Source organism: Capra hircus, chromosome 2 (assembly GCF_001704415.2).
Source record: "Capra hircus breed San Clemente chromosome 2, ASM170441v1, whole genome shotgun sequence".
Taxonomy (NCBI): Eukaryota; Metazoa; Chordata; class Mammalia; order Artiodactyla; family Bovidae; genus Capra; species Capra hircus.
This window is the reverse complement of record NC_030809.1, coordinates 56158862-56186229: the sequence shown is the minus strand read 5'-3', so window position 1 is coordinate 56186229 and position 27368 is coordinate 56158862. Positions and strand designations below refer to the sequence as shown.

At 43.3% G+C, this 27368-nt stretch overlaps 1 protein-coding gene across 4 annotated transcripts in view; it reads left to right on the top strand.

Annotated features, from left to right (window-relative positions):
* MYO1B (myosin IB) overlaps positions 1-27368 on the top strand; it is a 192233-nt gene that overhangs the window by 8720 nt on the left and 156145 nt on the right. For 3 of the 4 annotated variants that reach the window (XM_018061512.1, XM_018061529.1, XM_018061520.1), the window contains exon 2: positions 26396-26539. In XM_018061512.1, coding sequence (XP_017917001.1) covers positions 26405-26539 — 135 coding nt within the window. In that variant the 5' untranslated portion in view covers positions 26396-26404. Of the gene's footprint in view, positions 1-11041; positions 11146-26395; positions 26540-27368 lie in introns of those variants that run through there. The other variant, XM_005676279.3, reaches the window with a different exon arrangement.

The window sequence follows — 27368 nt, the reverse complement described above, 5'->3', positions numbered from 1 at the left end:
ATGTCATAACTCACTTCAATTTAAAAATTCTGTATGATACTTTCAGAAGTAAGGGGAAGGGGTGATTATTGGTTGTTTAATGCATTCATGTATTCAGGCATCAAATGTTTGGGTGCCTAGTATGTCCTCGGCACGGTATTAGGTGCTGAGTAACAGTGAGCAGAGCAGGTATGTTTCTGTTCTCGTGGAATGTGAGGGGAGAGACGCTGCAGAAGTGAACACAGATATTTATGACATGTTTGTGAATTGTGATATTTGCTATGAAGGGAAAGGACAGGACACTGAGAATAAGAAAGATGGGGAGGGGAGGCTTTGGCTTGGGGGCGGAGGGAGGGCCTGCCTTAGGAAGCAGGCGTTCATGCAGCTGCCTGATATGCCTCTCCGGGAAGAGAAGGATGGTGGAGTTTTCCAGGCAGTGGAAGTGGGCCCAGAAGCCCTGAGGTGCAGTCCTGCTTTAATGATAGATTGATGGAAATGTTAGTAATCAGTGATTTAAAAATTTGACTTCTTAGTAAGTCATCATCATAGTAAGTCATCAGGAAGATCCCCTGGAGGAAGGCATGGTAACCCATTCCAGTACTGGAGTTCTCTTGCCTGGAGAATTCCATGGATGGAGGAGCCCGGGAGGCTCTATGGGGTTGCGAGGAGTCAGACACCACCGAGCGACTAACACACCCTTATCATCATAATGGTATGTAATAGTGTTTAAGTTATGATGGCATAAAAATGTTTAGTTTTGGTCAGTGTGTTCCCCTTCCTTCTCAAATGAAGCCGCACCCCCAAGCCCCTGCTCCACCCCTTGAGTGCTGCCGCTGCCCTGGTTCCTAGTGGCTGCTGGGCACACTAGCGTCCTGGGCTCTGCCCTGTTGGACTGAGTTTTGCTCTGCGGTCTGGAGAAGCCCTATCTCTCCTCCTGGGAGTAGGGCCATCTGTGGCTGTTCCAAGGTCTAGGGTCTCTCTCTCCCATTTCCCTCTGGCCCCTTCTCTAGACACGCAGAGGGCTCTGTTGTGACAGAGTGGGGTGGGGGTGGGGGACTCTGGTCTGAGTCATGCACACTTGATTCCACTGCAGACTGCACACTTCAGTTGCAGCTTTTTGGTCTTTGAGGCTTTGTATCTGGGCCAAGTGTGTCAAGGTTTGGTTCTCCCTTACGTGGTGATAACCCTCACTCAGTGACAGGCAGTGTGGTTCAATTATTATAGACTTCACTCTGGGGAAAGTACTGGGTTTGAAACGTGACTCTTCCGCTTAGAAGCCCCTGTCCACGTCCTGGGGCACATAGCTTAATCTGTCTCTGCTTCCATTTTCTCATCTGCAACATTTGGATAATAGTAGAGCCTTCTTCCTTGAGTTGTATTAAGAATTCAGTGAGTCAAAATGTGTATAGAATAGTGTCAGGCACAGAGCAAGTGCTTGGTATAAATGTTGGTTGCTACTCCTTAGTCTTTCCTGAAAATGGATTTCTGGGGTTCTTCCTCCTTTTCCCCCACTAGATATTCAGATTTGTTTGACTCTAAGTAGTGCATATATGATATGATACGGGTCTCTAGATACTCCTCTGAAAAATGTATAGGAAGAAAGATGACAAAGAAACCAAAGTGTTCACAGTGATCATGTTAATTTAGTAGATTGGGATGGCTTGCTTTACAACCCTACTTATTTTCCATGTTTTCTGTAATCTGGTTATGTTATCTCTGAACTAATAATAATACACAAAAGTCTTATAAGAAAGATCAGGCTGCTGTTGCCCAATGATTCCCTCAAGTAGGACAGAAGAGGGTGGGATGCCTGGGGTCTGCCTATTTTGATTGCAGTTCACAGGTGCAGGAGTTTCCCACGTATGCTTATAGTTGCAGGAACACACCATATTTAATAAAAATCTTCAGCAGAAGTATCCCTAAAAGTTAGAAGACGGGGATGTGGGACCTTGTGAGGCTCCTCTGTCTTTGAGTGTTTCTTTTTCTGCCGTCATTTTCCCTTTTTGTCTCTGGCTGCACTCCCTGAGTGGGCCTCTGGCCATCTGTTATTCCCTTTGGTCTCCTCTTACTCCCCTCCCTTTGAAAACCGCTCCTTTCAGTGACCCCATCTTTCTCCTTTACTTGTTTGTCACACGGAAATGGTGCACACATTTCTACAATTCAAAGTAAAGACTAAATTTTATTATTTTTAATTGTAAAAATAAATGTAACTTTCACCTTCAAAATCTAAATTAAGTTGCCTTTTATTTATTCATATCTAGAATTAATCAACTTCGTAGCTCACTAAAGGCTGGGGGAGTGGTCTGTGTGCTAAGTCATTTCAGTTGTGTCTGACTCTTTGTGACCCCATGGACTCTAGCCTGCCAGGCTCCTCTGTCCGTGGGATTCTCCAGGTGAGAATACTAGAGTGGGTTGCTGGGGGTGGTTGGTCTTTGATTTCCTAAATCAAAGCACTGAGAATCTTGGAGGACTTGGAAAATTGAGGGAATGTTGAAGTTGAATTTTTTCTCTTTCCTTATTTTGCTTAGGGTAATCTCCATGGCCCCCATCTTGTTATGTCTCAGAAGTTTTAAAGTTTTCCAAGCTGAAAGAGCAAAATCCTGGAAAATTATTGTTGTTCACTAGCTAAGTCGTGCCTGACTCTTTGTGATCCCACGGACTGCAGCACGCCAGGCTTTCTTGTCCTTCACTATCTCTCGGAGTTTGCTTGAACTCGTCCATTGAGTCGGTGATGCCATCCAACCATCTCATCCTCTGTCGCCCACTTCTCCTCCTGCCCTCAATCTTTCCCAGCATCAGGGCTTTTTCCAGTGAGTCTGCTCTTTGTGTCAGGTGGCCAAAGTACTGGAGCTTCAGTTTCAGCATCAGTCCTTCCAATGAATGAATATTCAGGGTTGAGTTCCTTTAGGATTGACTGGTTTGATATCCTTGCTGTTCAAGAAACTCTCAAGAGTCTTCTCCAGCATCACAATTCAAAAGTATCAGTTCTTTGGCGCTCAGCTTTCTTTATGGTCCAACTCTCACATTTGTACATGACTACTGGAAAAGCCATAGCTTTGACTATATGGACTTTGTTGGCAAAGTGATGTCTCTGCTTTTTAACGCTGTCTAGGTTTGTCACAGCTTTCCTTCCAAGGAGCAGGTGTCTTTTAATTTTGTGGCAATAGTCCTTCCGCAGTGACTTTGGAGCCTAAGAAAATAAAATTTTCTGGAACATTGCCAAAATACATCTTTAGAAGGAGAACTTGGCCAAATTTGACACATTTCCTCAAAAGCCTGTTGATTTTAATTACTTTTTAAAAAAGTTCAGTGAGCTTTACAGTTTTCCTTTCCTATGTCCCTTCTCAAATAATTGTGAGTGGGGAAATGGGCTTTTCTGCTAAGTTTGTTTTATCTACAGGAATTTATTTTTAAGCAGTGGCATGCTGTAAATATCTCAAAATTATACTGACACGAATTGCAAAGGAAATGTGACAGCAGTGTTGCCTGGTATCAGCAGAGTAGCTATTTCTTTGAGAAATATTGCTAATTTCAGCGATGTTTCACAGTCAAATATAAATCTAGTTGAGGGGATTTAAATAAAGGGATGCCTTCCTATACTTTACCCCACAGTTGTTAATGTTTTTCATCTCCAACCACAATGTCTGATTTGAACATAACGTAAACATTTAATGTGTTCCTTCTCTGGTATAAGGAAGTCTAGTTTACTTATGGTGAAATCTGGATTGATAGATTGGGTATAAGGAATCCTCCTTCTAATGCAGGAGACCTGGGTTCCATCCCTGGTTTGGGGAGATTTCCTTAGCGAAGGGAATGGCTACCTATTCCACTATTCTTGCCTGGAGAATTCCATGAACAGAGGAGCCTGGTGGGCTACAGTCCATGGGGTCACAGAGAGTCAGACATGACTGAGCCACTAACGCATAACTGGGATTTAGTATTTACTTTTCAAAGGGATTCATCAGAAGAATTCTTAAAAAGGAAACAACATATATGCTACTACCGAGTAAGGCAGCAGTTCTGAAAGGTCTGTATTATCACTGACCCACTAGGCATGGACAAGATCTTATAGCTTGTCTGTTTCACTTTATATACACCAATACATCAAGGAAGAGAAATTTGTTGGATTTAGCTGACGCATGCCAAGGGGATGACATGAGTTGTTTGAGAGATAGTGGTCAAACTGTCAGCCAAATCCTTAATATTTGCCATTTCTTGATAATTTAAAATAGAAACAGAAAAATGTAGGTAAAATGCAACAGGAAACTATTTCATATCTCATGGACTTTGGGATGAAAGGGTTGACAGCTTCTTTCCTTGGATGGGAAAGTGCCTCTTCCTTACCTGTTAGTCATCACCCCTGTCGGACTCTTGATACCAAGGGGCTTCACCTTCTGTGATTCCACTCCAGCTCTGCACTTGCCCTCCTGGCAGCAGCGCCTGTGTGTTGATCTTCTCTTGCTAGAACAGTTAATAACCATGGCAGATGCTGAGAGCCCAGTTCCACAGTCATGCAGCTGTTAATGTGTCCAGTTGGATTTCTTGAAAGAATTAATTTTTAGGATCTCACTCTGAGGGCTACAAGTATAATAGGATTTAGAGGGAAACATAATTTCGTGGGAGTTTGTGTTAGATGTTGCAACAGATGTGACATGAAGGTAGCATGGCAGCTGAAGGGAGTTCTATAGTAAAATTCCCATTTATCCTGAAACCAAGCAACTCAGAAGGTCCAAGATTACTAACAAACACTTGCCTTTGGGTATTTTGTACTTAAAAAAAAAATCATCCTAAGAACATTACAGAAAGTTTAGAAAATGAAACTAAGAGACTTCTTGAGGCAGCTAACTTTAAAATATCAACTCTGTGCATTTCTGAATATTCCTTTTCAAGCTTTCTATGTGTTTGTTTTGGAATGATTGCAATCATAGAGTTCATGTATTTTCTATATTACTACAGGTTTTGAAATAAATTTTATAGTTGTGGATTCTGTTGAGTACAGTCATTTCCTGAAGCACCTCTTTTTTATTGGGCATTTGGGTTGCTTCTACCACTTCGCTGCTGTAAAATAATAATACTATGATGAACATTTTTATACACTGAGCCTTTTCTGTATTTTGGGTGATTTGCTGATAGTAGCTGTTGAGAATGTGCTGATTGGGTCAATGATTGTGGTGAGTGTTCTGATGTACCCTTCTTTAATCAGTGGGGGGATGTAGTGACTGGGTTGGAGAGGGCTGGGGAAGTGGGGGTCTGGGATGACTCTCGAGTTTCTAGCTGTGTGACGTTGGGAATGGTTGGCATAGGCAGGCTGAAAGTAGTGGGTTTCATTTGGGATGTGGGGCCTCCAGGCAGAGAGTGGGATTTAACAGATGCACAAAGTACAGACACTAGGGCTCAGGGACAGGCCAGGGACTGAGGTCTGGATGGAGGGACCATCAGCATCTAGGTGTGATCAAAGCTGTGGATGCTGTGAGGGTCACTTAGAGTGAGGAGGGAGAAAGGGAGAAGGTGGGTGATAGGAGTCTGGGAGACGTTATTTTGTGACAAGTGGACAAAGGAGAAGAAGCTGCTGAGGAGAAGAAGGAGTGGTGGGGGTGGGAAGTGGACAGCCAGGAAGAAGTGGCCAGAGGGAAGCCAGGGCTGGAGAGAGCTTTTAGGAAGAAGTGCGGTGGGCAGCACGCACTTTGTACATTGTGGTGACATTGTACTTGAAGGTGTTTCAGTGGCATGTGCTGAGTGAGCTCTGGATGCCTAGGAAGGGTGGCAAAGGTCAAGGTCAAAGGTTGGGTGCATCAGAAAGCTTGGCTGTGGAGGAGGAGAGAAGTAGGCAGTCTTACAAGGGGTTATAGAATGTCAAAGTATTACTCTGCATGCACTGCTGTGACAAAATGATACGACTGGGTGTCGTACACAGCAGAAGTAAATTTTCTCACAGTTCCGCAGGCTAGAAGTCCAAGATCAAGGAGTCTGCAGGTTGTTTCGTTGAGGCCTCTCTTCTTGCCTTACAGATGGCCGCCTTCCCACTGGACCTTGTACAGGCATCCCTCAGTCTGTGCTGGCTGTGTTCCTGTTACCTTATGAGGACACCTGTCATGTTGGGTTAGGGTCCACCCTAATGGTTTCATTTTAACTTAATCGCCTGTTTAAAGGCCCTGTCTCCAAGTGGTGGTGTTGTTGAGTCCCTCAGTCGTGTCTGACTTGTTTTGCAACCCCATAATCTGTAGACCGCCAGGCTCCTTCCTCTGTCCATGGAATCTTCTAGGTTCCCATTTCCTTCTCCAGGGATCTTCTCGACCCAGGGATAAAAAATGGTAAAGAGAGGTAAAGAATCCACTTGCAACGCAGTAGATGCAGCTTCGATCCCTGGATGGGGAAAGATCCCCTGTCCTATACTCTGAGGTGCTGGGGTTTAGGGTTCAGCATAGGAATTTGGCATTGGGGTGAAGGCACAGTTCAGCTCCTACCAGGTGGATTCTAGACCTGCTGACACACTTGTTCTTTCTCCTTCCTCCGTGTCCCCCATCCTGCACACCGTTGACCCTCTGCTGCTCCTTGTCACCCTCACACGGAGCCGCACCGGTGTGGCTGTGGTGACCTTTGCTCTAGTCTCATCCTCTCCTCCCCTGGTCCCTCGGTGTGCAGATTTTCTAGGATTTAGGCCTTGGCTGGCTTTATTCTCCTCCTGGAATCAAGTTCATTTATTTGTCTTCAGTTCCTCCCAGCTCTAACTCAATCTCATATAGCAAAGCATTCCTTCTCTCAGGTATAAAAGTTGTGTCCCATTAACCCTGTAGTAAATGTTATTTGATGATCAGATTAAATCATTCTGTAATCTTGTCCTCATGGCTGCTCATGTCACAGTTAAAAAAAAAAACTAAAACATAGTGGGAACATTGATTTAGTCAGGGTTCAGTCAAAATTTTTATGAGTTCCCCTCATATTTTACAAATTAATGCTTACCCCCCCCCCCAAATTTTGGTTTCGATTCCTTTTTTTCCCCCACAAGAGCCCATGTCAGTTAAAATAAGACTTGAGTGGGTGACTATCCCAGTAGTGCCTGGGGGCAGAACGATTTGGGTAGATATGGTATTACTGCCTTTTTTCTCCAGATGTGGGTTTTTTTTTTTTTTAATTAAAAGTATATAGAAGTTTAGGTTGTCCTACTAGATGCAGAGGAGGGAGGCTTTCCATGCATGGTGTTGGTGAAGGAGTTGGGGTTGAACTGTGAGTATATGTTATTTAAAATGGTTGGTCACTTTGGGGTGTCTGTATATGTGTTTACACAGTGTTTCTCTAGGTAGTCTATTGAAATATATCAGCATGATTTCTACATAAAAGTTCATATTTTTATTGAAAAGGCTATCGGATTTCTCAAAGGAGATAAATTATGGGTAGATTTACTGTTTGGCTACCTAAAATAGAAGCACCCAGATTTTTCTGGGCAAGCTTGAGAGGAACATTTATCTCTGTCGACAGTTTTAAAAGAAGTATATAATTTTAAAGTATGAAACTCAAATTTAGTTTTTAATAGTAACTTCTGTGTTTTTTCTTTCTATCTTTGAGAGGCAGGTTATTGGAAAGACATGTGACCTTGTACTCTTGACTCTATGTCTGGTTGTGGGTTTGAAGTGTTATTTTTGTGCTTTCTTAAATGACTTAAGCACTTCTGACTCTACATTTGGGACAGAATAAATATGGTAGTTGGATATGGTTTTGAAAAGCCAACTAGATTTTTAGCCTGGTAATATGATAGTACTGTTCATTCTTATAACTGTCTAGGCTTATAGCTTTAAAAAACTCTTTAAGCTCCTAGTGACCTCCAGATTGGCTGGATTAGTTGGTGCTCTTTTCCTTTGTAAAATACATCAGCTGATGCCCGTAACACAGTAAATGCCCAAAGTTAGAGGGCCATCCTATAGTGTGCTCTTGAGTTTCTCTTCCTATTAGGCTATGCTTATCTGGACTCAGCTGTGTTTATTTCAAGCCTATTTATGCCAGCTTTACTTACTATTATAGTTAATATAATGATTTTAAAATGGATGCAAAAAGAACTGTTTCTATGAAAATTCATTTGATTATTTTATAAACCACCTAATAAGAGTAAGTTTCTAAAAGTGATTACAGCTGATTTAGGAGTAGCTGAAGTAACTAAAGGATTTGCTGTTGTTTAGTTTTTTAGTCATGTCTGACTCTTTGTGACCCTGTGGACTGAACCCTGCAGGCTTCTCTATCCATAAGATTTCCCAGGCAAGAATACTGGAGTGGACTGCCATTTCCTTTTCCAGGGGATCTTCCTGACCCAGGGATTGAACCCGTGTCTCCTGCTTGGCAGGCAGATTCCTTACTACTGAGCCACCAGGGAATCCCAAAGAATTTGGGAGATCATAAAATAAAAGTGTTCCCATTAAAACTCTCAGTTATTTAGCATAAGTAGATTAATTTGTGATTATGTAAACCTGAGAATCTTAGTGACTCAAATAATCACACTCACAGTGGGTGGGCCATTATAGGTGAGGTGGGAGGTCTACCCATATTGCCCTGGTCCTCAGCCCAGGGTGCAGAGTGATGGAGCTGTGCCCTCTGAAACACTGCTTATCCCTGTGGCAGAGGAAGGGCAAATGTGAAACCTTCTTCGCTATACACCTGAATTCAGCAACCCCGAAGAGAAGAGTAGTGAGCATTTGTCAGGAATACTGCAGTCCACCCCACATTGCATCCCAGGTGTCTTTATAACCTCACCTTTCTTTGAAGAAATTAGACCTGGAAAGTGATGCCACGGAGAATGTTTTACAAGAGACCACTGGGGACTACAGTCAATGGACATAGACTCAGAAGGCCTCAACACTACAGAAAAAGATTGGAAAATAAATCTATATCTTTATAGGGTTTATTTAAAATATTAGATTTAGGGGGATTTCCCTGGCAGTCCACTGGTTAAGACTCTGTGCTTCCACTGCAGGCGACCCGGGTTTGGTCCCTTGTTGGGGAACTAAGATCCCACATGCCGCTGCTAAGACCCGGTGCAACTAAATACATACATTAAAAAATAATATTAATAGGCTTTGGTATATATCATTTACTTATGACATCCAACCTTAACTGATCTTTTAAAAAAACCAACCAGCCAAACTTAAGCATTAGGATGAAAAAGACGTGAGTCTTAAATCCTCCTCTCTCTCTTGTGCCCTCCCATCAAGTTAGTTTCCCACCTCTTATGATAGATTTGTTTGTTATTTCTCTTGCACTTACCTTCTTGTTTCATTTCCATTAGTTCTACCCTAGTTCTTATTCCTGACTTCTAGCTTCATGCCCCAGCTGAATTACCTGCTGCTAGCTTGTACAGTGCACTTATGCAAGTAGAAAAAGGTGTCCTTTAGGGCAATCACACCCCCTCAGGAGCTTGACTTGATGTCAGTCCCCGCATTACCCCTTGGCTGGCCCACTTTAATGCAGTGCAAAAACTGAACACTGCACAGAACAATCCCACTTCCTGCTGCTTCTCACTCCCCCAACAAATTCAGATTATTTCCTGATCAAATCTCAAATTTCTGTTGTCTCCATGTCTGCTCAAAAATTTTTGATGACTTCCCATCATCTATAATGGCTGTCCTCAACTTCATTTTCCATCTGACTATCACCAGTGACTGTCAGTCACACTTGTTGCCCTCTGGACGCACTGATACCAGCAATGACTGCAAGAGGCAGGCTGTGTGATGCTTCCCTCTCCTCTCCCACCCATTTCCACCCCCTCAGCCCGCACTCTCAGCCTTGCCCCCAGCTCACCTTTCCTTCTAGCTTCATGGCCCAGCAGGACATGAAATCAGCTATCTTCTGCTGCCGTTTTGTCTAGACATCATCTTCTGAATAGGCTTTGTACCTCTTGTTTTAAGTTCTATCTTTTTAATCACATCCTCAGTGCTCATGTGCTTCAGTCGTGTCTGATTCTTTGAGACCCAGTGGACTGTAGCTCACTAGGATCCTCTGTCCATGGGGATTCTCCAGGCAAGAATACTGGAGTGGGTTGCCATGCCCTCCTCCAGGGGATCATCCTGACTCAGGGATCGAACCTGCATCTCTTACGTCTGCTGCATTGGCAGGTGGTTCTTTACCACTAGCGCCACCTGGGAAGCCCCTAATCACATCCTAATAATCATATCCTGCTGCTGCTGCTGCTAAGTCGCTTCAGTCAGGTCCGACTCTGTGCGACCTCATAGACAGCAGCCCACCAGGCTCTGCCGTCCCTGGGATTCTCCAGGCAAGAACACTGGAGTGGGTTGCCATTTCCTTCTCCAGTGCATGAAAGTGAAAAGTGAAAGGGAAGTCGCTCAGTCATGTCCGACTCTTCGTGACCCCATGGACTGCAGCCTACCAGGCTCCTCTGTCCGTGGGATTTCCAGGCAAGAGTACTGGAGTGGGTTGCCATTGCCTTCTCCGAATCATATCCTGTTCATCATCAAAAAGGATCCTCATGGTCAGGTTTCACCTCTTCAGCCATCCTTCTGTGATTCTCCTAGACCATGAAAATAGTTCACCTTTGAACATAGATGGTAGTCTCTATATTCTTTTTATAATGAATTATCAGCCCTATGTGAGCACTTTTTTTTTTAAGTTTTTTTTTTTTTTTTAATGTGGACCATATGTAGAATCTTTGTTGAATTTGTTACAATTTTGTTTCTGTTTTATGTTTTTTGGCTTGCTGGCTTCGCAAGCTATGTGGGTTCTTAGCTCTGCCCACCAGGGGTTGAGCCTGCCTGGCATTGGAAGGCAAAGTCTTAACCGCTGGGCAGCCTGGGAAATCCCTGAGTTTTATTAGTTACATTGCTCCTAAGAATTTTTCTCACCCAGCTAGTTTGCTAATGACAGGGAAGCAGTTGAAGGGTCTCTCATTCCTTGTTCTTCCAGGGGCACAAGTCAGAACAGGAGGATGTGATTGGAAGAGAGTCCAGCCTGGTTAATCATATAATTCAGTTCTGGACGGAAGCTGAGGCTGTGTCTTCCTAGCCACAGGATATTGACCTACTTTCCCCCTCTTATCTGTTTGCAAAATATTTGTTGTACTTAGTGTGTTTTCCCTGTCACAACGAATGTTTGTCTCTCCCTTTCATATGAACTGAATGCTAAAGTGCTAGTTAAATTGGTGGAAAAAACAATGGAGAAGAAAAGTTGGTAAGCAGTTTTAATTTCTAAACTCGGATATCATAATTATGTCATTTAAAGAGAACTCTGTAGTTTTCAGATCTACCTGCCTACCTACTTACCTAGTGAGAGACGTGATTAAGGATAGAGTGTAAATTTAAAGGTGTTTAGGCCTTTTGAGTTGATGCTTTACAATATTAAAATGTGACGCCTTTTGAGTTGATGCTTTACTATATTAAAATGTGGTAGTTTGAAAATCTTTTTTTCGTAAACTACTTGTAGCAGGAAATGAACTTTTCTTAATCGTCCATATACAGTGTAGTTCACTATTAAATATTTATATCTTACCAGAACTTCCCTTGGGAAAATTTACTGTATAGTTCTATACCTGGTCAAACTGATTAGCAGTTGATTTTTCTATAGCTTTACAGGTTGAGACCATGCTGTATTCAAGGGAAAAAATAAGTGTGCATGTCTTAAAGGGCATTTTTATGTATGTATACTTTTGTAAATATATGAAATAATTGCTGCTTCTGACAGAATTTTGGGAAATGAACAGAACTGTTATTACAGTTTAGTAACCATTTATCAATTTAAATTTAGTAAACGTAAATTTTGTTAGACGTTTTAATTTGTGACTTATTTAGCTATGGTATGCCTTGTAAATGTTTCTGCTATATTGTATATCTTTTTGTTTCTTCCTAAATACGTTATAGTGTGTTTAGAGATACAGAAAAGTTGGTTCATTTGGTTTTAAATTCAGTAATGCTTCCAAAATGAGCAAAACTAGAAAAAAGTTATTCCAGAAAATACTTCCAAATTCGAGTCTGATTGCTAATTTTAGTCAATTTAGGTGAAGTAACCCCAGTGCAATGTAGCTATTTTCTTTAAAAATTCTTTTTCAGTGACAAAGTCATTTTGCCTTCTCAATTTACATATCAGTGTCATTTTGGTAACATGTTAGCTGTTTTTGTTTGATCAGTTCTCAACTAATAAACATTCATGAAGCCCTAACGTAAACGTATAAACATCTCTGTCTTTGATTACATAGTGTGGATATGTAACTATCCACTAAAGTAGTTTAATGGATAACTGCTTGAGGAAGCTTCTGAATTTTTATTATTCCAAAAATACTTTTTCTTAACCACAAGTACAGAGACGTTACTGAAGATGTACTGTTGAGCGATGCATATTTTTCTTTTACTATGGTTTCTTTTTCTTTAATTCTTATGGTTGGTTTTATATGGATTTCTTAATTTGCAATTTTAGATCCCTTTTTGCTTTCATAACTGGATATATTTGTTAAAATAGCCAGTGCCATTTTGCAGCTAAGCGTGTAGTTGTAAACAGACAGCACAGGCACATGTGTCCCGATGCCTTTCCTGATGGTGATCCTGTGATTGTGTGCATTTCCTTCTGTGCTGTGTGTGGTTATTCCCTTAATATATTTTTCTTTCTTTTTTTTGTCTGGTGAAGTCAGAACAAAGAGAGCTGCGTTCCTTTACGTCTGAGTAAGTGTCATTGGGAAAGTTTTCTGTGGCCTGGCATTTTTGGTTTTTCACATTCTTTGTAATCACACCCGTGATTGCTTACCCCGAAATGAAGGAAGTCAGTCTTTCCCAGTTGAGCTGTTCTTGCTGAGTCAGTAATGATGGAAGCCGGAACAAGACTTTAGGAGACGATGTGTGCAGCCCCTTTGTGGGGAGACTGAGGCTCAGCATTGGCAGTGTGCTGGATCTCCCTGCACTACCACAGAGCTGTCTACAACATGGAACTCGGGGGATTCTTTCCGAGCCACTGAGGTGTTCATTCCAACTCTCTGGTCTGTTGCAGAGTGCAACAGCTGCTGTTTCCCGGAGAGATACTTTACTTCCTTACCGCAGAGAGCAATTCAGTACCTTTCCCTCCATTGTCACTGAAAAGAGTCTGGATGATGAAAGGAGCCTTTTTAAGGGAAAGTAATTTTGCTTTGGTGTACCCCAGGCTATTTCATGTGAGTGTCTTTGTTCAGCCAAGTGTCTTCAAAACTTGATATAGTGGGACCCCCAAACTGCTGGGTACAAGGAACCTTACATGTATAGCTCCTAGGTGCAAATCACCGTACTTTGAACTATAAAGGAACAGCTTGAGTGCTTGGATGGTCTGGTCAAGCATACAGAGAACAGAGAGGGACCCCAAACCTTGTAAGCAAGGGGAGGGGCTGAGGACAGGAGAACTTGGTGTGGGTATTAGCGTGAGGGACGAGACTGAGACCCTCTGATTAACGAGGCAGTTCATTTGGAAGGAAAGTTGGATTTCCCCTGGTGGCTGTGTTCTGTTTAATAACCACTGTGTTGTATTTGGGGTCTGCGCACCAGCCAGGAACTAATCAGAGCTGGCAGGTGTGCCAGTTACACGTGAGCCCTTTTACGTTCACCTGGGGGTCCCAGGGCATCAGGTTTGCCAATCTAAACACGTTGGACTTCTTGGAAATTTTTTTAATCCGTCATGAGGGAACGGATTGAGAGGCCTATTGGTTATAATTTGCAGGTCCCAGTGCAGCTGAGTTTGTGTTTCTGACTATAACAGTGGTTTATAGTTTTTGGCTCCTTTGTCCCTCAGGAACTCATAGGCCTTTTCAGACATTAGCTCATGAGTTCTCATAACGTCCAGTGTGAGTGGGACAGCACGACCATAGGTTCCCCCTAAAGCCAGGACGGCTTGTCTTCCATTCCTGATGGGTACTACGCTGGGGAAGGGGTGGAGAAGAGGCATGGGGGTGGTTTTCAGACCCAGTTTTGAGGGTGGGTGGCATTCTCTGAAGGCACCCTGCCCCTTGGCAGTTGTTCCTGCCATGACTCTGCAGAACTTCCTCCGGGAAGTGATGGTGGAGACAGTGCTGTTGGCTGCGTGCCTCCTCGGGGTACTGACCTCCATGGGATGTCCACTGCACATGAGGCAATGCTCGAGGTTATTTACGTGGACACACCGGCCAGGAGACCTCAGGGCCGAGCAGGCGAGCTCTTTAGGTTAGCAGAAACAGGCACTAGGGCGGGAGAGAACTGGCATCTGGTGACAGCCTCTTGGGAGTCGGGCTTTGCCTTCTCAAAAGAGGAAGTAAACTGGATGTTGTCATCCCTGAATTTTTAGATCAGAAACTCGAATTCCAGAGATGAATTTCCTTGGATGCAAGCTTGGGTCAGTGATTCAAAGCCTGTGATGTTCCATGTTGGGTGGATCAAAAGTGAATTCTCAGTCATGGTAAACTCTTGGTACTGAACTTGTGAAAAGTTACTCTTTCCCGAGTCAAGCTTCTCTTTAAGAACTGTGGCGTATTCTGAAGTTTGATGACTTAGGAATTAGAGTGAAGGATGTGTGTGTAATATAATGAGTATGAAAGCCTATACGCTTAGACCCATTAGGAAAGCTTCCTCTTCACCCTGGCTCTTCCAGAAACCAAATATGCAACATCTCCTGGGTCCATTTCTATCTCTGGTAAAATAAGGCTTTGCCTGGGATCCTAAGAAATTTTGCTCATACATCAGAAGAGGTAGTCTGTAGTTTGTAATCCAGAACCTTCAATGTTGTCATAGCAGCCAGTTATTTTTGATTCAGAAGTCTTTCTAATTAGTCTCGATAATACACTTCATCATTTCCTTAGGTAGAAAAAAACTTTTTTTTAACCTATCACATTATAAAGTTCTGTCTAGATGCTATCTTTCAAATCCTTAATAACTGGACCATGCCTGGGGTTGAGGGTAGCCCAGCTCCTGGCTGACAGCTTTGGTTGATAAGGCTAGCCTTGCTATACCCAGACAGAAACAAACCTGACATTGACACTGAGTGGTTCCTGGCCCATCTCTGCCTATTCAGAGGTACTCTCTGGGGTGTGGACTCTTAGATATTCAGAAAGTTGTATTAATTGCCTTTCGCATTCACAAAGCTTTTTAAGATCTGAGTCTGGCTTTGTGATTTATGGGCTTCTGTATGGTTTTAGTTGTTTCTTTTCATTCCCAGTTCAAATCTATTCCATTTTATCATTGCCTGATAACTTAATGTCCTTTTTATTATCCATAATTGGAGCTCAAGACAACAGTTATTGTATGGAAACTGCCCAGTAGTTAGGCCTGTTTCTTTCCTAAATCTAAGATGCTAACAAAAGCCTTCCTACTAGCAGTCTATTAAATATCCTTAACAAAACGCTTTAGAGAAAGATGGATAAAACCTCAGTGTGTAGTGGCTTTAGCAGTGGAAAACAGGATTGGAAAATCAGATAGCTATGAGAAGTAAAGCCATGAATCGGCATACCGTATACTATAAGCTTCTCTAAGGAAGTGTGTTGATGGGAATGAAAATTGGCATCATCCTCAGATGCTGTTTCATAAATGAACGTCATGGCCCATTTTCTTAGACTTGGAGGGAGCCCTGCACAGCACCCTGTGTGGCGCACCAGTCTCTTCTCCTTGAGTAAATTGTCCTAAAGAATGCAGTTTTCATTCTACTTGCCCTTAACTTCATAAATACTGAGAAAGTGTTTTGGCCTTCAGTTTCTAACCCAGGTCTTTCTTATTCTTGGTGAACCTCATGAAGCTCTCTGGTAGGAAGGGTAGAGATAATGGAAACAGCCCTGGAAGGAAAAATGGGCTGAGTCACTCCCACGTGCATCCGTCTACCTATTCTGCACACCAACTCCTTGTGCACCATCCCTTGGCCAGGCAGCGGGGGTCTTCACACGTGGGGAGTGCAGGCTTTCTCCAGAGGCCGGAGGAGACCAGCAAGCTGACAGTTGTGCTGGATGTGTAGGGCTTGCTCAGAGCACACTGCTTTGGGGGAAGGGCTGCTCACACTGGTTTAAGTCAGAGGGGATTTATTTAAGACAAGCAGCTCAGCTGATCCTGTGGAGCAAAGGCCTACAGCTAGAACCACGTTTCTGTTTGTCCCAGGAGGTCCCTCATGTGAGGTTTGCCTTAAGGGGTTGAGAGACTTGGTCAAGGAGCAGTGAGAATGAGGAGGAAGGCTGGAGTCCAATTGTGGAGTCATGTCAGCTCTGATGAGGAATTTTTTTTAATATTTGATAAAATATGCATAGCGTATCATGACCATTTTAACGTTTTTAAGTGTGGCAGTTCAGTGGCATCGAGTATATTTACATTGTTGTGTAACTATCAGCACCATTGGTCATCTTCCCAAAGTGAAACCTTGTACTGGTTAAACAGCAACTTCCCTTTCCCTCCTCCCTCATCTCCTGGTAACCACCGTCCTAGTTTCTGTCTTTATGAATTTGACTGCTCTAGGACCTCATATAAGTGGAGTCATACAGTACTTGTCCTTTTGTGACTGACTTATTTCAGCTGGTCAGATGGTAAAGAATCCACCTGCAATGTGGGAGATCGGGTTCGATCCCTGGGACAGGAAGATCCCCCACGGAAGGGAATGGCAACCCACTCCAATATTCTTGGGGCTTCCCTGGTGGCTCAGATGATAAAGAATCTGCCTGCAATGTGGGAGAACTCTGCAATGCGGGAGACCTGGGTTCAATCCCTGGGCCAGGAAGATTCCCTGGAGGAGGAAATGGCAACCCACTCCAAGGTTCTTGTCTGGAGAGTTCCATGGACAGAGGAGCCTGGCGGGCTACCATCCATGGGTTCACAAAGAGTGGCCCATGAATAAGTGCTTAACACTATGGCTACTTCAGTTAGCATGACGTTCTCAGGTTCCATCTGTGCTACAGCGTGTGTCAGAATTTGCTTCTTTTCTTAAGGCTGAATAATATCCCATTGTTTGTGTGGCACATTTTGTTTTGTGAATAATGCTGCTTTGAACAGGAATGTTCGAATCCTTCCTTTCAAATTCTAAAGTAGAATTGCTGGGTCATATGGTAATTCTCTGATCTTTTCGATCATCTCCTAAGGAATTTGAATATTAAAAGATGCTGGAGTTATTGGAGGATTTAGAGCAGGGCTTACCTGATCAGTGGAGAAGAAAATGGCAACCCATTCTAGTATTCTTGCCTGGAGAATTCCATGGACAGAGGAGCCTGGTGGGCTACAGTCCATGGGGTCATAAAGAGTGACTTTGACTTACCTGATCAAACTGTGATTTAGAAAGGCAACTTGGGTGGTGTGGCGCGTGGATCGGGGGAGGAGTGGGCCTGGCAGAGGCAGTGGTGAAGACAGCTTAGGAGGTTGCTGCCTTCAGGGTGAGAGATGATGAAGCCTGCACTGGGGCAGTCCCAGTGGGGAAGGGTGGGAAGGGATGGAGCAGGGGTGATTAAGCTGATACAATCAAGGTGAAACATTGTGTGGGGAGTTAGAGACAGGGAGAGGCCAAGGGTGAGAAACTGGATCAGTTGTGACTGTGGAATCTAGGGAGAGTAAGATGGTTTTGTTTTTGTTTCTGGCCTTGTGGTGTGTGATGGTAGAAGAGAGGCGGATGTGCACTGATATGTTGGAAACAGCTAAGTGGTAGAGATGACTGGTGGGCAGGCGGTTGATGCTGTGGGTTGCTAATTTGAGGGTGGGGAGATGGTAAAGAGGGGCTTGCTTGGTGGGTCAGAGTGTAAAGAATCTGCCTGCAATGTAGGAGACCTGGGTTCAGTTCCTGGGTTGGTAAGATCCCCTGGAGAAGGAAAGGCTACCCACTCCAGTGTTCTTGCCTGGAGAATTCCATGGACAGAGGAGCCTGGTGGGCTACAGTCGATGGGGTTGCAAAGAGTCAGCCATGATTGAGCGACTAAGCATACACATAGAAGGTAAAGAACAGAGGGGCAGATGGCCATACAATTTGGCTGAATGTTAAAGTGTTGGATATTATTGGTGTAGCTCCAGAGTTTCATAACTCCCATGGATCTATTTCACATTCCTACCTGAGGCAGAAATACTTACATAGATCAATAAAGCCAGAAATGATGGCCATTTCATTGGTTATAAAAATCAGGTTTTCTAGGGATTCTAGTGAATCCAGAAGGATTTAAACTAAAGCATGAGGCTGTTGGATTTGGCTTATATTCTTTTTGCTCATCTACATTTTCTGATTTCTTTTCTCCTCTAGTGCACTCGTGTTGCTTTTAATCATTAAGATGGTCATTTGAAATTTCAAAAGTCACCTATTTTTTGTCTCGACTCTCTTACTAGACCGTGAGCTCCTGGGGAGTGTATGGGACAAGGAAGTACCATGATTATTCAGTGTGTCCCTAGCACTTAACACAATGCCAGGGACCAACAGGGCTGAATAGCGTTAAGCGGTGGTTGAACCGAATTGAATGGAAATTTAATCAGACTTTTCTCAAAGATGAGGTTGGTGCTATTTTGAAAGATCCAGGAAGGAAGTTTCAGGGTGTTTTTAGTCACTTAGCCCATTATATTTGGTACTGAACCACGTCCTATAGACTTGGCCTCTCTTTTGCCTTTGTTTTGCTATCAGGATTTGCTGAGTCTTACTTTATTCATGAAATCCTGCCACATTGGCCTTGTTTTCTTAGTTAAATGTGTTTCTCAGGTGATCCTTAAAAGCATTAGCGATGTCTTTGGGAGCCAAATAGCTCAATTCTGTTTCCTGTCCTTTGTTGATAGTATTGTGTTTTTAGAGGAATGGATCAAAGTGGCTTGAAGCCACAGTCATTATTTTGCCTTCTGGTCGGCTGGGAAGGAACCACCCAACCCAGGATGGCAGCTGTGAGAATGTGCACTATTGAACAACTCAGTTGTCAACCATAAATTTGCATACTTGTTTTCCTTTTGTCTTTGTCTGAATGCCTGCCATGTGCCAGAGGCTGTGCACTGTGCCTTTGGGGAGATAGAGATGAATAAGGGTGATTCTTGACACCGTGGAGCTGATTCTCCAGAAAAGGGGCTATAAAGCATACAAGACTATGGCACAAGGAGGTTAATGAGGGTAACTCTGAGTCAAATAACAGTGGTTACTATGGTAAGAAGACTCCCCAAAGGCTCTGCTTCTGATGTATATTATAATAGATGTATTTCAGACGTCCTCATTTACAGTTGCCAGAGCAGTAGATAACCTGCTTTCATTAAGTTTTCCTGCAAGTGGCTTTTATGGCTATGCTTAAGAAATGCCTTCACATTTTAAAATTTATTTATTATTTAATCATTTATTTTTTTGGCCATACTGGGACACTCGCAGGTTCTTAGTTCCCCCACAAGGGATTGAACCCAGGCCATGGTAGTGAAAGTGTCATTAAGAGTCCTAACCACTGGACTGCCAGGAAATTTCCCTTATTTACTATTTTTTTAAGTTGAATGGCTTAGATGGTAAAGAAACTGCCTGCAATGCGGGAGAACCAGGTTTGATCCCTGGATGGGAAGATCCCCTGACGAAAGGAATGGCAACCCTCTGTAGTATTCTTGCCTGGAGGAATCCTTGGACAGAGGAGCCTGGCTGATGACAGTCCATGGGGTTGCAGAGTCAGACACGACTGAACAACACACACTTTTTTTTCATAGTTGATTTACAATGTTGTGTTAGTTTCTGGTGTGCAAATGATTCAGTTTTATATGTATTCTTTTTCATATTCTTTTCCATTACGGTTTATTACAGGATATTGAATATAATTTCCTGTACCATACAGTAGGACCTTGTTGTTTATCTGTTTTATGTAATATTTGCTTGTAGTCCTGGAGAAGGCAATGGCAACCCACTCCAGTACTCTTGCCGGGAAGGTCCCATGGATGGAGGAGCCTGGTAGGCTGCAGTCCACGGGATCGCTAGGAGTCGGACACGACTTCACTTTCACTTTTCACTTTCATGCATAGGAGAAGGAAATGGCAACCCACTCCAGTATTCTTGCCTGGAGAATCCCAGGGACTGGAGAGCTGGGTGGGCTGCCGTCTGTGGGGTCGCACAGAGTCGGACACGACTGAAGTGACTTAGCAGCAGCAGCTTGTAGTCCAAGGTTTCTTCAAATTTAAAATTGTGTTCATAAATTAATGTTAATTCTTGTGAACCATTGCCCAGCTCAGCTCTGATTTGAGAATGTTCTTTCAAATTCTACAGTAAAACTGTTTCAACTTAAAAATACACATTTGTTCTCATCTGTGGCATTCTGAGGCTTTTGAGTAACTGGGAGACCAACAGATAATATATTTCAGCTTAAAATACATCTCTTATTTAGTAATTAAATTACCGATTACTTTGGAATAACTTTTCAGTGTTGCTGTTTTGATGTCAATAGTAGAATGGCCATGCTCTTCCTAAGGATCTACTGTCTGGTGTGGCCATGTCTCTGTGGGGCTGTTGGCTTGGGGAATGCTGGTCTTGACATCTCCAGGCATAGACAACATTAACGTGGTAGGTGACTTGTAATTTAAGGTTGGGGCTGGGTAGACTACTCATATATAAATGTTAGGTTATAGATGGCATTTTAAGATGCTGTAGGATGTTTATGTTTCATTCTTTTGGATTTTGAGGGATTTTTGAAATGATGCTTTTCAGATTTTAAATGGTATTCTTATGCTGCAAAATATGCCAGTAAATGAACTGATACACACTGCAATATAGGTGGTAAGTTTTTGAGGTGAGAGTAAGTGGGGGAAAGAATGGTTGTGAACATGTATTTTGTTTTTCTTGGATGGACAAACAGGTGAAAAGAGCTTGTGCAGCCATGGAGTCACCTGTTATCAGTTGGTGAGCTTCTGGCTGGGCTAAACCAGTGCCCTTAGGTGGAGGTCCTGCCTAAGTGGCCCCCTAAAGGCTCCGCCAGTCATTGTATTTGGTGGATTGCTTTCTCCAAGGTTGGGGGAAAAAGATTAGCTTCACATAATATTGAAGATCGAACGTGGTTTAATACTTATATTGGGCACAGTACTTAGTGTTCAAGTCAGTCAAGGATCTTGGTTGGGTGCAATGCAGAAAGGATGTAGGAACTCACAGAATTGCTGAAAGGTCAGAGGACCAGGAAGGATACAGGCCTAGAAGGTAGGCAGGAACCTCCGAAAGACTGGGGGACTGGGCAGCGGGATCCATAGCAGAAGCCAGGGCACGGGAACCACCTGGTCTTCATGCTGCTGCTGTCATGCAGTGAGTAATGAGTATAACCACCAGCCGTCATCATGTCACGGGACTCCTGGTCATAGGAGGATGTGATTGGCTGTGCATAAGCCACGTTTGGCCTTCCCAGGTCGCTCAGTGGGTAGAGTCTGCCTGCAGTGCAGGAGATGTAGGAAACTGGTTTGATCCCTGGATCAGGAAGCTCCTCTGGAGGAGGGCATGGCAATCTACTCCAGTATTCTTGCCTGGAGAATCTCATGGACAGAGGAGCCTGGCGGGCTACAGTCCATAGGGTTTCAAAGAGCTGGACACGACTAAAGTGACTTAGCACGCATGCATGCATGCATGCATGCAGGCCATGTTCTTTGGGGATGAAGAAAGCATGTCTGTCTCCTTCGAATTCTGTAGTGAGAACTGGGCATTACTTATCACTAGTTACTTGTTATAAGGTAACTTGGACTCCTTGAAAGGGGGAAAAAAAGTAAAAGTGTGATAGTTGCTCAGTTGTGACTGACTGACTGCGACCCCATAGACTGAAGAATAGACCCCAGGGACTAGCCCATGGACTAGCCCACTGGGCTCCTCTGTTCATGTCCTGGAGAATCCAGGCAAGAATACTGGAGTGAGTTGCCATTCCCTTCTCCAGGGGATATTCTTGACCCAGAGATTGAACCTGGGTCTCCTGTATTGCAGGCAGATTCATTACTGGAATAGGATTGTATACAAGATAGTGTCTCCATTGAAAAAAAAAAAAAAAGAAAAGATGAATGTCTCCTCTGGCTCCTCTTGTGGCTGCCCAGCACTCACATATGCCTTTCTTTCCGTGCTTCGGCTTAAGAAAATGAAGTGCTCCAGCCAGCATCATGCAGCTCTTCCCTGTGTGGCTGAAAACATCGCTGCCCCTCTGCAGAGGGTATCAGGAAGATTTCTCTCGCCCGGTGTCTTCTGTGGCCTCATCTAAAGTGGAGTGTAGGGGATGATGGTTTTGTCATGTTTTAACAGTTCTTGTTTTTAGTTTTTTTATGAGTTGGAGGTCTTGGTGTTGATTGTCTTAAGGATTAAGCACTCGTCATTGTCAGCCAGACTCCTTAAAAATGGTGTTGGCTTTCAAGGTTTACTGCTTCCATGGACTAATAAAAAACAGTATGTGCGTGCTAAGTCGCTTCAGTCTTGTCCAATTCTTTGTGACCCCCTGGACTGTAGCCCGCCAGGGGATCTTCCCGACCCAGGGATCAAACCCCTGTCTCTTACATTTCCTGCATTAGCAGGCAGGTTCTAGTGCCACCTGGGAAGCCCCAATAAAAATCAGGCATACTACCAACCCCTAAGGTTTTGGACCTAGAACCCGATCTGAGAACTTGTCTCTGGGCAGTTGAACCTGGCCTTAGCTCTTGGTGAATGGAATCCACCTGGGAATAGTTAAGAAGCTTAAGAAGCAGTAGCGTGGGTGATAATTCCCCTGCGTTCCATCTTCACGGTGGGTGTGCTATCCTGTTCTCGGGCTGTAGAGATGAAACAGTTGGTTCTTGGGATAGCGGACTTCTCTGCATCTCCTGCTTCCAGGCAGTGACTCCTCTTAGAATCATATGTTCTCCCCTCTGGCTTTCAGACAGGCTAGTTTTACAGCTTTCTTGTAGATCTTCAATGAGTAGCACACACATACTCTAGCATTGGATTTTTTTCTCACATTCTCAAAAGTTGCAAGCACAAGGTCCATGTTTTAAGGCACAACAGGCCGTTAATCACCTGTTTCTCTGTTAGATATCAACGGTGATCTTGCCAGTCCAAATTAGTAAGTAGGTCCTCATGCCTCCACCCTTGCGGCCTTGGCTTAGCCGGTTCATGCTCTTTAGTGTGTTATTTACAACATTCTATTTCCTTGTGCCACCTTCTTTTATTGGGTAAGATGCTTTCTGTCGCAAGTAATAGAAAATCCAACTCAAACAACTTAGACAATAAGGAGACTTAGTTGGCCTCTGTGACTGAAAACGTGCGAGCTGTGTGGCAGGCTTCAGGCGCAAACCTTTCTGGAGGTTTGTGATGTCACTGGGTTATTTTCTTTCCTTGCCCTCCTCTGTGTACTGTTTTCCTCCTCAGACCAGCTCCCTCATAAAAGCAGACCCCGTGGACTGTAGCCTGCCAAGCTCCTCTGTCCATGGGATTTCCCAGACAATAATACTGGAGTGGGTTGCCATTTTCTTCTCCAGGGGATCTTCCTGACCCAGGGATTGAACCCGAGTCTTCTGCGTTGCAGGCAGCCTCTTTACCATCTGAGCTACCAGGGAGGCTCCAAAAGCAGTCATGGTCGCAGCAATTCCTGGTACCACATCTGTAACTCATGCCACCCTGAGATAGATGGAACCTTTGTCCTAATACTCCAGGCCAAAGCTTCAGGCTCAGTTAAATGACCAGCGCTGAATCAGCTCTCGTGGCTGGGAGATGGAAATGTGTTCATTGTCACAGTCTAGATCGCACGCTCTATTCCTGGCCATGAGATAAAAGTGGCTTCCTTGGAACAACGTGGATTCCCCTGGGAGGGTCTTGGGGAGGGTGCAGGTGGTGAGCTTGTATGCATCAAACACAAAGTGTCCTCGGTGCTCTCCATGTGTTCCTGTGTGGATTCTTCTGGTAGTTTATGGAAACCTTGAGTTAGCAAGTCATTCTGAAATTTGTTCCTGTAGTCAGTGTTGCTCTTTCAGAGAAGAAACAAATCAGTTTCTTTCAGCTGAACGAAATATATGGGCTAATTTTGTTGAGATGTCAGAGTGACCCAACCAGGCCTGGAGATGGTAGTCAGGGAAATCAATCCATTTGTGTGAAGATAGGAAGTATCTCTGTGCCATTTTATCAGGGTTCCAGTTTCACCAGAATGAGAATGTGGGGGAGGGTATCACTGTTTGCTCCCCCAGAAAACCTAGATGCTAAAAAAGAAAAACTGGTATGAAACAAAACTGTGCTGGCTGGACTAAATGGATGTTGGTATCACCTTTTCAGTTGGTTTACTTTATTGTGGTATTTTGATATGCAAAATTTGTGTTTTAAGAGTTTTTCCCTTTTACCCACTGCCTATAACAGCATTTGTTTTGCCCTCTTCCGCCCTTGCCCTTCGGATTGATTATAAAGTTGGGAAAGAAGTGTAAAAATTAGAACCCATACTCTCGCTTGAAACTCATATTTGAAACGATGGTGAAGCAGGTTTAATTACACAGAAAGATTGGCTGCTTAATTGCTGTTACCTGCCACGAAGCTGTTGTCTTTCTGTAGCTGTTTCCATAAATAGACTTTATATACAGGAATCTACCCTGGGGCAAAGAGTTCCCATTCGGCCTCCTTACTTAATTCAAATTGCTGGGTTGAGGTGGTTATTTTTGAAACTCTTCTCAGGTTGACTTTCCCCTTAATCCCTAAGCCTTCTTCCCTCATCTGCCAAATTACATGTAATGTATCGCTGCTAGATTGCTTTTGGCATTTCTCAAGTCTGAGAACTTGAAATTTGATTAAAATGTTAATTTATTGCGACAGTTTGGGCACTCACTTTCCTATTCCTGAACAAGTCTCCGAGGACTTAGTGTGGGCCCAGCCCTGTCTCTGGCTTCTGTGCATCCATAGAGCTTGACAGGTCTCCTTCCTCCACCTGGTTTATTTTGAAAGAATCTGGCCTGGTTCAAGGTATGTGAAACCATTCTTGGTGCGACTGTTGCTGGGTTTTAGCAATACCTGGGGCTGTTTATTCCAGGTGTAGTTGGCATGATATTTAAAAAGATTAACAAAGAAGTTAACTTTGGTTTTCTTCTTTTGATTATTAAATAGTTCCTTATTGGTTGCTTTTGTTTATCCGAGAGCCTTGCTGCTGGTTCTTAGTCTCTCTTTTTTGGCTTTTCAGTACACACTTAAAAAATTTTTTTTTAATGTTGTTGTTGTTCAGCTACTCGGTCATGTCTGGCTCTTTGCAACCCCATGGACTGCAGCACGCCAGGCTCCCCTGTCCTTCACCATCTCCCAGAGCTTGCTCAAACTTATGTCCACCGAGTCGGTGATGCCATCTAGCCACCTCATCCTTCATCATCCTCTTCTCCTCCTGGCTTCAGTCTTTCTCAGCTTCAGGGTCTTTTCCAGTGAGTCAGTTCTTCATATCAGGTGGTCAAAGTAGTGGAGCTTTAGCCTTCAGCATCAGTCCTTCCAATGAATTTTCAGAGTTGATTTCCCTTAGGATTAACTGGTTTGATCTCCTTATCGTCCAAGGGACTCTGAAGAGTCTTCTCCAACACCACAGTTCAAAAACATCAATTCTTCAGTGCTCGGCCTTCTTTATGGTCTAACTCTCACATCCATACATGACTGTTGGAAGAACCAAAGCTTTGACTAGACGGACCTTTGTTGCCAAAGTAATGTCTCTTTGCTCTTCTAGCAGTGTGTCTGTTGGAATGAGCATTAAGAATACTGAGGTCATTCTTGGCAGGTTATATTATATAGGCAACCTCTGATTTTCAAGTGGGGTGTATTTTTTTCTATATCAGTCAGTGTTGACTCCTGGAATGAAATTTTTCCTCATAGGTATAGTATTATAAGTGGTGATTTTGTTCTTTTAACACATAAATGTAATATAGTCCTAACTAATCATAAGCAAAATCTCTTAACCTTTCTGAGATTCCTTATCTTAAAATGGGTATAATGATAACAATTTACCTCATAGAATTGTGAGAATTAAATTCACTGATGCACAGAAAGTTCTTGAGATAGCATCTGGTATGCACCAAGTACTCCGTAAATGTTAACATCATTTTAAACACAATATTTTTTGGGAAAATGGCATTTTGCATTTCTTCATGGAATACTGGGTGATGCCACTTGGGGCAGCAGGTTTCTGTGGGTTCAGGTCTGACATTGGTAGGCAAGGGCTGGTAGAAAGGGGTGGGTTCTCTTGCTAGTGTTTTGCAACTTCTGGTTGGGAAGAGGCAATGATCTAAAAAGAAGGAAACAGCAATCCTGGCTACCTAGTGGCTCTTTTGGTAGATGGACTTTGCTTGGGCTGATGATGACTGGGAGGGAGGTTCATCTGTGGTGGCATGTTGGCAGTTGGGACTTTTGGCAGCTTGGCAGTGACTGCAGCCTTCTCCCCACCCCCTCCACCCCCTAGGCTTCTGATGTAGGTTGTAGGAAAGGAGAGGTTACAACATAGGTGAGGTAAGTGAGGACCATTTGGAACTAGCAGTGTTTCCTTTCTCCATTGATGCCAAGAACCTATCTGAACTAATCTTGCTCATTTAAATTGTTCCCTTCTCTTTCTTTCCTACAGCAAGAGACAATGGCCAAGATGGAGGTGAAAACGTCACTGCTGGACAATATGATTGGAGTTGGAGATATGGTTCTTTTAGAACCTCTGAATGAGGACACCGTCATTGACAACCTCAAGAAGCGCTTTGACCACAATGAGATATATGTGAGTGTGCACGGAAGGTCATCTGGGGAGTTTAGACTTTGCATTTTATGGTGCAGAGTGGGCTTCTCTTCCTCAGACTCTTCTTTTTTCGGTGTGTTTATTGGAGTCCAGAGGTATTTGTTGATACCCTCAGGAAGAAGTTTGTCTTTGCTCACTGGTGCGTGAGTAATGTTGATGAGAGTCACGTGAGTCTCTTCCCACACATGATGTCTGCTGACCAGGCAGAGTGTTGCGCTGGATGTTGATGGTATTCAGAATCAAGTGGAAGACTACAGTCTGCCCTCTGAGGGACATATGCTCAGGAGGAAGTTTGAAATCCAGAAGTGTCTTGGATGCCTACATAAGATTAGTAGTCTAACCTTTGAGAAACCACTGATTGAAATGCAAGTCAGTCAACTATCAAAAGAGAGAGAAACCTTCTTGACATTTGTAGTTAGTAGAGACAGGAGCAAATTACCAGCTATGAATATGTATTTGGTCTCTGGAGATTTGGGAATAGTCATGTCCTGCTATACAAAAGTATCATGTCAGGCACAGGAATGAAAACATAGAAATATATACAGTGATAGAAATTTTATGTTGTAAAAATTCTCTATGAAGGATTTCACAGTGTTACATTGTCGAGTTTTTAAAATATATTTACAATATGAATGACAAATGCTTTTATGTGCAGCTTTTTGGGAACTTGCAGAAGCACAGAAATTTGCATCTGCTCAGATAGAGACATGGTGTTAACTAAACCAAGGAAATGGGGCAGTGATGCCCTGTACCAGCAGCTGAGAAGGAAACCAATGGATTGGGTAGAAGTAGTTTTGGTAGAACCTTCATC